This window comes from Coregonus clupeaformis, chromosome 14 (genome assembly GCF_020615455.1).
Source record: "Coregonus clupeaformis isolate EN_2021a chromosome 14, ASM2061545v1, whole genome shotgun sequence".
Lineage (NCBI taxonomy): Eukaryota > Metazoa > Chordata > Actinopteri > Salmoniformes > Salmonidae > Coregonus > Coregonus clupeaformis.
The window spans coordinates 14,503,027-14,514,827 of NC_059205.1; the positions used below are offsets into that span (position 1 = coordinate 14,503,027).

Genomic DNA, 11,801 nt, shown 5'->3' on the forward strand with positions numbered 1-11,801 from the left:
ATAAAACAACAGTTGTAGCCTATTACGTGAGGGGATTGAAGCAGTGGAACTCATAATGACATCAGTGAATGGGCAGAACATGTTTTAAAAGTAGGGACGGAAACTCAGATATCATGCGAGTTACATTGTAACGCCCATATAATTTTTATCACCTGCTTTGGCCTGGAGCTCCATTTCTTCAGGTTACATTCAGTTTTACACACATTGTCTGTGTTTACTTTGTTTCGGAGGTGATCGTGGTAAGTTTCGGTTTCGTTTTCCAGGAATCCGCCTAGTCGCGTTTTAAGAAAATTCAGACCCATGGTCGTTTTAATCCAGTTTTTATACCCCTCATCCTGAAACCTTCTGAACGTGTCCATGGTGAAACAAATGCCGTGTCGTTGTGCTGGATAATAATTCCTTTCCCGTTTCCAATCCTCCGGTACCAGCCGATTCGATCAGTCCCGTAGCCGCCGACCTACCTAACCACCGGTTAGACAGGCTGTCTAGACTCCTGCAGAACTGTCAGGCGCACAGGGTCCAAGTCCAACCAATGAGCAGCGTTCTCGCCGCCATCATAACACATCACATGACCTGTACGTAGATCGATTCCTACTGTATTTTTGGGAAAGTTCTCTCACCTCCAAGATACACATTTAACCCGTTTATACCCAAATACTTTGCTTTAGTTTGCTTCCATTTATTACTACAGCAAAACTAATCTTCCAATGTACGGCCTTGCATTCACAACAATTATAATAGAAACGCAGGACATTTCAGTGATTCTGCATTTATGCAAGTTTATTTCAGAACATGTTCTTGCTCTTACAGGTCTGGTCACTATTCAATCACAAAGTGCCTCAATGTGATCTACAGCATAGACAGACCTACATCTCAATATAACTTATTTAACAAATAAAACATTTTTAAAAAGTATGGTCATGTTAGAGAGTTGTTTTGGGGGGCCAATCAATTTCCCCCTTATTTCCCCTTCTGGTCCTCCATGATTTTAAAACAGAACAGTTAGGGTTTGTTCAATCAAAGCGGTGTCTGGATTTACAGAGTAAACATAAAACTTCTTGTACATGCACATTTTCATACATTCGGTCAATAAAACCAAGTTCATATCTATAAAAACATGCTCGCAAGCAAAATCAGAATATTTTTCAGACTGCCTAGATTTGAATAGTTCCCTGGGTTCTACTGTCCTGTCCTCTGGTAGGTCACTGATCAACCCATGACCCCTGATCCCTAACCCCTCTCCTGGCATGATTGTTCAGTTTAGTCCATAGACTTAGATCAGGGTCCTCAACTGGCGGCCCGCGGGTGGTTTTATTTGGCCCCCTATGTTTTCTGAGCAAATAACAAACACACATATATATATAAATGGTACCAGTCAAAAGTTTGGACACACCTACTTATTCAAGGGTTTTTCTTTATTTTTACATTGTAGAATAATAGTGAAGACATCAAAACTATGAAATAACACATTTGCAATCATGTATTAACCAAAAAAAGTGTTCTATATTTGAGATTCTTCAAATAGCCACCCTTTGCCTTCATGAGAGCTTTGCACACTCTTGGCATTCTCTCATCCAGCTTCATGAGGTAGTCACCTGGAATGCATTTCAATTAACAGGTGTGCCTTCTTAAAAGTTAACTTGTGGAATTTCTTTCCTTCTTAATGCGTTTGAGCCAATCAGTTGTGTTGTGACAAGGTAGGGTGGGTATACAGAAGATAGCCCTATTTGGTAAAAGACCAAGTCCATATTATGGCAAGAACAGCTCAAATAAGCAAAGACAAACGACAGTCCATCATTACTTTAAGACATGAAGGTCAGTCAATACGGAACATTTCAAGAACTTTGAAAGTTTCTTCAAGTTCAGTCGCAAAAACCATCAAACGCTATGATGAAACTGGCTCTCATGAGGACCGCAACAGGAATGGAAGACCCAGAGTTACCTCTGCTGCAGAGGATACGTTTATTAGAGTTACCAGCCTCAGAAATTGCAGCCCAAATAAACGCTTCACAGAGTTCAAGTAACAGACACATCTCAACATCAACTGATCAGAGGGGACTGTGTGAATCAGGCCTTCATGGTCGAATTGCTGCAAAGAAACCACTACATTTACATTTAAGTCATTTAGCAGACGCTCTTATCCAGAGCGACTTACAGTTAGTTACTACTAAAGGACACCAATAAGAAGAAGAGACCTGCTTGGGCCAAGAAACACGAGCAATAGACATTAGACCGATGGAAATGTGTCCTTTGGTCTGGAGTCCAAATTTGAGATTTTTTGGTTCCAACCGCTGTGTCTTTGTGAGACGCGGTGTGGGTGAACGGATGATCGCCGCATGTGTAGTTCCCACCGTAAAGCATGGAGAAGGTGGTGTTATGGTGTGGGGGTGCTTTGCTGGTGACACTGTGATTTATTTAGAATTCAAGGCACACTTAACCAGCATGGCTACCACAGCATTCTGCAGCGATACGCCATCCCATCTGGTTTGGGCTTAGTGGGACTATCATTTGTTTTTTACAGGACAATGACCCAACACACCTCCAGGCTGTGTAAGGGCTATTTTACCAAGAAGGAGAGTGATGGAGTGCTGCATCAGATGACCTGGCCTCCACAATCCTCCGACCTCAACCCAATTCAGATGGTTTGGGATGAGTCGGACGGAGGAAAAGCAGCCAACAAGTGCTCAGCATATGTGGGAACTCCTTCAAGACTGTTGGAAAAGCATTCCAGGTAAAGCTGGTTGAGAGAATACCAAGAGTCTGAAAAGCTGTCATCAAGGCAAAGGGTGGCTATTTGAAGAATCTCAAATATAAAATATATTTTGATTTGTTTAACACTTTTTTGGTTACTACATGATTCCATATGTGTTCTCTCAAAGTTTTGATGTCTTCACTATTATTCTACAATGTAGAAAATAGTAAAAATAAAGAAAAATCCTTGAATGAGTAGGTGTGTCCAAAGTTTTGACTTGTACTGTATATAAAAACATTTTTTTTTTGCATTTTCATTGCTGGACATCCAAAAATATAAATACACCAGGAAATCAGCTCCAATTGATTTTAATTTGGGAAATCTGATCCCAAGTATTTCCACGCATAATAGAGAGACACATGATCATATACAAATGTAAGCACGGTTTGAAATTATTATGTTTAATCAAATATTATATCTATTTGGACTTCTTGCGGTCAATTTTCAGTCTACAAATTATTTGTAATTATGTTCCGGCCCCCCGACCATCCACTCAAGAAAAAAAAAATTGGCCCCCGCCTGAATCTAGTTGATGATCCCTGACTTAGATAGACATAGCATCATTGCATGGGCACTGTCATTGAGTCCATTTTGAAGTAGTACATTTTCTTCTTCTACTACTTCTATGAGTTGGCAAACAAACTGAGTGCATACTGTCACCTGTATTCTGGCCGGTATACCATATTTTACTATATACCGGTATTGATGATGCACAGACCGGTTTGGGTTTTTACTTTACCTTCCATAACGGTATTTTAATTTTTGGTTTGTTAAATGTGATACGCCTTGTGTAATGTTCATTTTTATAGTTTACACAGCTACTTGAGTCATCTTTCTCCCCTCACTCCATGCCACTTTTCACACAGACCTAGTCCCGCCGCTTCACTCAAGGAGCACATTTGTTGTATCTCAACCATGAGACACTTGATCAATGCATGGTCAATGCAGCACATGCAACAATGAGGATGACTACGATGCTGTTTCCACTTTACTTTTTAATATAAATCCACAAGCGTTCTATAATTACACTATTAGTTTGTGTTTCTTACATCTGTAAACATCTAGTTTGTCTTTTCTTAGCAAGTTGTGGCTAAATCGTGTTAGCCGCTAATGCTAATCGCTAGTTAGCTGGCTAGCTAATACATGTACTGAGTCAGAGCAAATGTAGCTAGCTATACAGCCTGATACCAGTGATTGTGTAGGCCTAAATCACCATGTTGTTTGTGCAACAGTATCTTCTAAATCAGGGGTGTCAAACGTCCGGCCCGCGGGCCGGATCAGGCCCGCAAACGGGTTTAATCCGGCCCGCGAGATGATTTAATAAAAAAAAAAAAAAAAAAAAAGTCATAATAATTTTGTAAAGTATAAAAATGCGCTGCAATTTTTCAATAAAATAAACTGCTGTTCCAATTGCGTCCACTGGATGGCGCAATAGCGATTGTGTTAAGCAAGCAAACTGTTTATACCGGGGCAGAGCAAGTAGGTCAAGCACGTGCAGCCAATGAGCTACTTTGTTTTGCCCGCGATATTTATTACGGCTTCTACTTTTAACATTATGTGCTTTGGCACCCTCATTGCCCCAATATGTCTCTGTCAAAAAGAGAAAAGTGGGCGCAGAGTGCACAGTGTTCCAAGAAAAATGGTCATCCTATTTATTCACTGAATTGAATGGGAAAGCTGTATGTTTGGTGTGTTCAGAGCATGTTGCAGTGCTGAAAGAATATAACCTTCGTCGCCACTATGTGAGTCTTCATGCCGACAAATATGACAACTTTCAAGGACAGCGGAGATGAGAGAAGGTGAATGAACTGTTGGCGGGTCTGAAGAAACAGCAGTCTGTGTTTACTCACAGCCGAGACATCAGTGACGCTGCAGTGAAAGCTAGCTACCTCATTGCTAATGAAATCGCAGTGGCTTCAAAACCATTTAGTGAGGGTGAATTTGTAAAAACATGCATGATGAACGCAGCGGAGATTGTGTGCCCTGAAAAGCGGCAGGCTTTTGCAAATATCAGCCTGACAAGAAATACAGTTGCAGACAGGATTTCCGATCTTTCAGTGGATTTGGACAGCCAGTTGAAGCAAAAAGTAAAGTCATTTATTGCGTTTTCGGTTGCAATTGATGAAAGCACGGACATTACAGGTGTTGCACAACTGGCCATTTTCATCCGCGGAGTTGATGACACATTGACCGTCACCGAGGAGTTCGTGGAGTTGGTGCCGATGACAGATACAACGACAGCAGCTGATATTTTTACCGCACTCGTTGGCGCGCTGGACAGGGTCGGAGTGGACTGGTCCCGCGCTGTCAGCCTGGATACAGATGGTGCGCCCTCAATGATCGGGAAAAAAGCAGGCGTTGTGACAAAGTTCAGAGAGAAAGTGCAATCTGCAAATGGAGGACGTGATTTTTTGACTTTTCACTGTATTTTGCACCAGGAGGCTTTGTGTTGCAAGTCATTAAAGATCGATAACGTCATGAAGGTGGTCATCCAAACTGTTAATTTCATCCGATCCAGAAGCCTGAATCACCGTCAGTTTGACAGCCTTCTCAGAGAGAAAGACCACATCTATGGCCTGCCATACCACACTGAGGTAAGATGGTTAAGCCGAGGTGCTGTGCTGAGGCGTTTCTTTGATTTACGAGAAGAAATTGAACAGTTCATGGAAGAAAAGGGCAAACCAGTGTTAGAATTTCATTCCGCAGAATGGATGCAGGACCTTGCATTTATGGTGGATGTTACAGAGCACCTGAATAACTTGAACAAACAGCTGCAAGGGCGCAACAAAGTTGTCACGCAGTATTATGACAGCATACGTTCTTTCAAGTTGAAGCTGTCATTGTGGGAGACGCAACTTGCCGGTGGTGATGCAGCTCACTTCCCCTGTCTGAAAAATGTGTGCGCGACCCAACATGTGGCAGACATGAAGCGGTTCAAAGATAAAATAATGGGACTGTTACGGGAGTTTGAGCAACGCTTTCAGATTTATGTTTATATGTTTTTATGTTGATGTGCTATTGTTTTTAATAGATTTTATTTTATTTGTATATTTAACCTATTCTTGACTCTGTGGTTCTTGCACTTGTTTGGGGAACAGGATTTCATTGTTTTTATCTACATTTCTGCCTGAGAAATGACACCCTGATATAGTTCTGTGATCTGTGATATACTTCTGTGAATCACTGAGGCATTGTGTGTTTGTGTGTTCTTTTTCTTTAGAATTTTCAAATAACTTGAGGTGTTTTATGATTAATAGTGATGTTGTGCTTGTACTATTTTGGACACACTGTCCTCAGGCTCCAGCTTTATGTTGTATGTTGATCGTATTAAAACAAAGAAAATAATCTGTTGTTTTTAAGTTATATATATATATATACCATGATTTTTCCGGTCCGGCCCACTTGGGAATAGATTTTCCTCCATGTGGCCCCTGAGCTAAAATGAGTTTGACACCCCTGTTCTAAATCAAAGAGGAATAGACAAAGCATGAATATGTTAGCTACATGAAGAAAACATTTAATGTAGCCAAATATTATAGGGTCCCCTAGGAAACACTGACCAACACTTTGGTTCCTACCCTGTCACAATAACTCCTCCCTGGCATTTTTATTTGTTGTCATGTCAAACACTGTATTCAAACTATAGAATTATAATACTAATTATATTTCCATGATTCCATCAGTTCACCCAAGTGTTCTGATCTAAATCGCAAGTCAAATCACAATTGCAACATTTGGTAAAAAATAAGGCCTACATTTTTTGCCAATATTGTGCAGCCCTACCTGGCAGTGTGGAAATGATTTCAAATGAGTGCAGGAAATGCAGAAAATTATTTTTTGTTTAAGTTTAATTGAACATTATAAAACAATCAGAATGGAGTGGCCAATTCAATTCACCCTAGGGTCACGCATTACTCATAAAGCAAATTCAGAACGTTTATTATTCAAAACATTAAATACCATTTTAAAAAATGCTAATACCGTGATATGATATTTTGGCCATATTGCCCAGCCCTACTGTAGTGAGTTGTTTGAACAGGTACAAAGCCAAGGTTGGCGATTTACTGCCACCTGCAGTTATGGAATGTTTGCTCACAACTATAATTCATTGGCTGATCCTTCCTGATGACCCGAATGGAATCATGTGATCCTTCCTTAACCCATAGGAAGTCCCACTCAGTTGACTACTTAAAAATGGTGAAAGTCCTCAATGGTGCAGCACATGCTAAAACTGGCTTTTGGGCAGTAGAGTCCTCCATCTATCTATCTCTTATGGTTCAGTCCTCACCTTTGCTCTCCTCTCTTCCTCCCGCTCTCTTCCCCTCTCCTCTGATGAGTTAGAAGGTTAACTGGTTACTCAGGTGTCTCCTTTTCATTCCCCCCCTTTCCCTCCCACCTCCCCCTTCTCTCGCTCCTCCTCCCCTTCTCCTCTTCTCCTCCTCTGAGTCTCCATTGATGTGATGGTCTGGAGTTCAGAGGAGAACTGGTCACTCAAGTCTCTGTTGGCCAGGAGGAAATCCCTCAGTCTCAGCAACTCCTCAGTGTCCTACAGAATACAGCAGACAGTCAGTCAGTCAGACAACTAATGGTTAGAAGTGTGGTTAGAAATACCTGTGTGTCGGTGTCAGTAAGCAGCTCTTGCAGCCTCTCTCTCAGCAAGTCTGTTTCCCATTGGCTGATAGACTCAGGCTCCACCCCCTCCCACAAGGACCCGTCCACTCGGTCCACACCAGGAACTAACACCGACAAATCAACAGCCAGCATCTGGACACAAAAAAATACACACATAGCATTTCAGCTCCATAGATCAAAGGTGAAACAACACACAGATCTGAGAGCTGATATAAACCCACGCACCTCTAGTATCTGTTGTCCGGCTGCTGCCACTTCTGGTAGGTGTGTGAATTGCCGTAAGAGCTGCTGTATGCTGGCCTGGTAGTGCCTCATCCACTGGTCACACACTCGCATCTCACAGGAGTGCATCAGCTCGTTCCTACACCTGATAACCTTAGACGAGACGCATACACATTCATAACACACACACACAAACACAGGTGACGTGTGTTTATACTGTGTGCATGTGTGTTTGTGTTACCTCTCTGACACAGCGCTGGTCTACGTAGTTGAAGTGGGAGCAGTAGTTGAGGAGGTTGAGCAGTGCGGACACATCACACAGCTCCGCCCCCTTAACCCCAGCCTGACCCCGCGGCATGTAGGCCTGTGGGAGACAAAGGAAGATAGGAGAGGGGGAGAGAAGTAGTCAATTATCTAAATTAACAGATGAAAGTAAGGCGAGTACAATTTCAATAACAGACCCAATAAAATCAGTAATGTTTTAGTTCGCGCACACACACTACCTTTGCCAGTTCCCAGTGGTCCTGGTTCCAGAGTGGGGGACTGCAGTTCCCCCAGTTCACCGTCCCGCTGGGGTTTGTGTGGTGCCTCAGGATCGCTGTCCTCCACTCTGCACACACCACACACACAGAGTACAGCTGTGGAACACACACGAGAAAGCATCATTCAATCAAACTTTATCATGACATGTCTCTACTGAGTAGTCTCGCGTGACCATGAATCCAAATCTCATCTTGTTGACTCGACCAGAGAGGAAGCGGCGAAGTGAGAGGGTTTACTCCCGTCAAAATCTGTCCACGATAAACAGACTGATAAGACCGCCTGCCTTCCCACCTTTGGGACAACGACTTCCATTGTTAGAGCAGTCACTCGACTATCTTGTCAATATAATAGAAAATCTGACTCAACACACGTGCCGGATAATAGGGGGTGGGAAAGTGTCTTGGACGTGCTGGAGATGGCGGAAGTGCTGGTTGATGGCAAAGCAGATTCCAGGAGTGGTAGAGCATGTCACCTAAACGTGTAGTAGATGGAAAGTCAATCAGTGTTACTGATGTTTGAAGAACAGTATCTGCCTATTCATGGGAAGCTGGTATACATAAGATACGCACTGAGTGTGTTTGGGAATAAATCTTTGCAGTGTCGAAATTGCAAAAGGTATGGTCATGTATCAAGTGTGTGCCAACAGAAGCAATATATTGGTGATGATCTACAGCTTTATTTTACCTTTATTTAACTAGGCAAGTCAGTTAAGAACAATTTCTTATTTACAATGACAGCCTACACCGGCCAAACCCGGACGACGCTGGGCCAATTGTGCGCCGCCCTATGGGACTCCCAATCACGGCCGGTTGTGATACAGCCTGGAATCGAACCAGGGGGTCTGTAGTGACGCCTCAAGCACTGAGATGCAGTGCCTTAGACCGCTGAGACCACTGCGCCACTCGGGAGCCCACCTTACGGTATTGCAATTGTGGTGGAAATCACGTTGCCGAATTCCTGGAGTGCCTTGCTAGGGTGAAGGAGTTTGAAGTAGCACGGATCTGGGCTGTACAGCAGGTCTCTTACACGGAGGTGCAGGAAATTGTTGAAGGAGTGAGTGGAGCTGAGGAAGCCATGGCAGTGGATGCCCAGCAGCCAGTTGAGATTCAGAATGTTGTTCATCAGTTGAAGGATACAGACACATATATAGTGGATTAGGTGGATTGTGGCGTTTATTATAGTGATTAATTGTACTGCCCAAATGAGCAAGAAGTCAAGAAACTGGACATAATTGTATCTGCGGCTGCAAGGTTTTGTGGTATTCAGGAATTAACAGCTGAAATATTGCAGGGAATACTGATTGAACTTTATCCCCCCTCCCAGGCCCCTAAGCCTGTGTAGGGGTGTGAATTGGATTGGACTATGACTGAAGGAGTGGGATCGGTTTCTTGATTTATACATTTTTATTTATTTTATTTTGTATGATGTTTTTTATTTTACCTTTGCGCAATGTTTTTAAAATTTTCCTCAGTTCATTACCACTACAGTTGGTGACCGCATGCACATTAAATTAGTGCGAACGCCATTATATCAGAAAAGAAGACGCGAGAGCCAGGGACGTATTCATTACGCCGATTATTTTACAAAACGTTTCTTACGGATGCAAACGTTACGAAACGGGAGGGACCTACCTGAATTTGTTTTCCGTTTTGCAACTGTTTGAACTAATGAATACACCCATGAAGTCCAGGCTACTACTGGAGTAAATTGACACTTGATCTAACTAGCCCCTAAACCTTTTCCTCTTACAATGATTTAGGTTATTTTGGGAGGGGTAAACTCAAACTGACATTGTGCCAGAAGGCAACTTCTGACTCTCACCTGATTCCCTTTGGGTCTGCACCCGCTCTGACACGGCCGCCGCAGACCTGGGTTCCTAGTGACTAGATTTCCATGGAACGATCTCATTTCAGTATCGGTGAAAGAGTGCAACCCCTCCCGCAGTTTGAGGAGGCAGTACCCCGCTTTGAGCCAGTTCTTATACCCGCCATCGTTCAGACGAGCACTCAACTCTTCGTGTACCATTTAAAAATGAAGAAAAAAACACCAACATAAAGAAGCGCGAGATCTTAAAACAAACCGAAGAGTATGCCGACTATATCTCTGTCATACTACATAAAAGGTCAACAGGGAAACAAAAGTGCGTATAATCCGTGATGTCAAGTTTCCGCGTTTGTCTTGAATCGAATACCGCCCAGTTCCTGTCAGTGCGGTATGGGAATTGTAGTACGCTAAACTAGACATTTACAGCTGCCGTCGGTCTGTCCTGAAACAGCGAAACTGTCTGTATAGCCTAAATATGATTTATTAAAGTGATAACGACAATACAGGTAAAATAATGGAAATTATTCATTAGAAAATCTAAAGATGTATCTATAACTATAGGCCTAGGCCACACATTATTAGTACCCTAACAGCCTAAGTCCAACATGAGCTTACCTACATAACAGTACTCACCTATACAGGGCAGACTTGAGTTCACAGAATAGTACAAATGAATAAGAAACTTGTGAAAGTACAGTTGTCAGGATGGCCGAGCGGTCTAAGGCGCCAGACTCAAGGTGTGAATCCTTCCTGGATAAAGGGGTATTCTGGTCTCCGAATGGAGGCGCGGGTTCGAATCCCGCTTCTGACAATGCTTTTCCCTAACAACATCGGAGTAAAACAGTCTACACAGTGGATTCCCATAAGTGGTGATAAGAAAACACATGAGCCGGGAAATTACTTAGATATATTTTACCATTGCCTAGTTTTAAATGCACTCGCCTATGCTATTTCAGAGTGATCGAGACAGATCAGCGGCATTTCAAGTAGGAGGAAAAGAGTGTGAGTGTTTTCCTCCAAGAGGTGGCGCCATCATCATAGCAAACGCCAGAGGCAGCCCTGCATGGACGAGGTTTACTGCTGGCTGAAAGGACAAGTTTTACTGGTCACCAACCTTCCTGGAGATTTATGTACAGGGTATCCACAGAACCAAGGTGTATGTGTGTTAGAAATATATACCAAGATGTGCATTATAAGAAACGTGTGGCTTAACCCTGCAGCAGTAAAGCATGCATATTTTGTTTCTGTAGTTAGAGGACAGACAACAACCCACCCACCTAATTTAAGGACTAGTGGAATACTCTGATACAGTAAACCACATACTTACAATTATAGGACCCAACTTAAAACAGATTTATACAACAAATATAAATTATGAAAATGAAAAGAAATGTTGTGTTGTATCAAATAATTTCATCTTTACATGAACATTTAATTAGTCTTTTAGGATGCACACCGAAAAACAAATATCCCTCTATCTTTGTAATTGGATCTCTACGGATTTGATGAAAGTTAAAGTAGATTAGACACCCTGGAGTGTGTGTGTGTGTGTGTGTGTGTGTGTGTGTGTGTGTGTGTGTGCGTGACGTGCTTCCCTGTGAGTGTATGTGCATAAATGTGGCCTGCTTAGTGAAGTGAGAGGGACAGACAATGATGTGCGTGTGATCCCAGCAGGGGGTTGTTTTAAGCAGAGGGAGTTCAAAGAGACATTAGTATTCTGAAATAAATCATACGCCCAGGTCTCACTGTGAGAGTCCCCAAACCCCCTACACACACGCGGGCGAGCACGCACACAAACAGGCACGTCCACACACGCATGCATGACCCC

The 11,801-nt window shown here is 42.6% G+C and overlaps 2 protein-coding genes and 1 non-coding gene across 3 annotated transcripts in view; 1 reads left to right on the top strand and 2 right to left on the bottom strand.

Moving 5' to 3' along the window:
• si:ch211-91p5.3 overlaps window positions 1-475 on the bottom strand; it is a 17,141-nt gene extending 16,666 nt beyond the window's left edge. The window contains exon 1 of the mRNA XM_041896557.2: window positions 153-475. Within this exon, the coding sequence (XP_041752491.2) occupies window positions 153-359 (207 nt within the window). The 5' untranslated portion in view covers window positions 360-475. The remainder of the gene's footprint in view (window positions 1-152) is intronic.
• Window positions 476-6,582: 6,107 nt separating this feature from the next.
• On the bottom strand, window positions 6,583-10,339 carry LOC121581562 (uncharacterized protein CXorf38 homolog). Its single transcript, XM_041897061.2, has 6 exons — window positions 9,971-10,339; window positions 8,110-8,244; window positions 7,848-7,970; window positions 7,610-7,759; window positions 7,364-7,516; window positions 6,583-7,298 (listed from the first exon to the last, which is right to left on the bottom strand). The coding sequence occupies exons 1-6, from the start codon at window positions 10,172-10,174 to the stop codon at window positions 7,125-7,127; spliced, it is 939 nt and encodes a 312-aa protein (XP_041752995.2). The 5' UTR covers window positions 10,175-10,339; the 3' UTR covers window positions 6,583-7,124.
• Window positions 10,340-10,672: 333 nt separating this feature from the next.
• trnal-caa lies at window positions 10,673-10,784 on the top strand. Its single transcript has 2 exons — window positions 10,673-10,710; window positions 10,739-10,784. It is a non-coding gene; the product is annotated as a tRNA-Leu (tRNA).
• The last annotated feature ends 1,017 nt before the right edge of the window (window positions 10,785-11,801 follow it).

Coding starts and splice junctions, on each gene's coding strand:
- LOC121581562 (XM_041897061.2), bottom strand. CDS start 10,174: ATGGTACACGAAGAGTTGAGTGCTCGTCTGAACGATGGCGGGTATAAG. Junction 8,245..9,970: donor GCAGACCCAAAGGGAATCAG/GTGAGAGTCAGA, acceptor TGTGTTCCACAG/CTGTACTCTGTGTGTGTGGT. Junction 7,971..8,109: donor ACCACTGGGAACTGGCAAAG/GTAGTGTGTGTG, acceptor TGTCTCCCACAG/GCCTACATGCCGCGGGGTCA.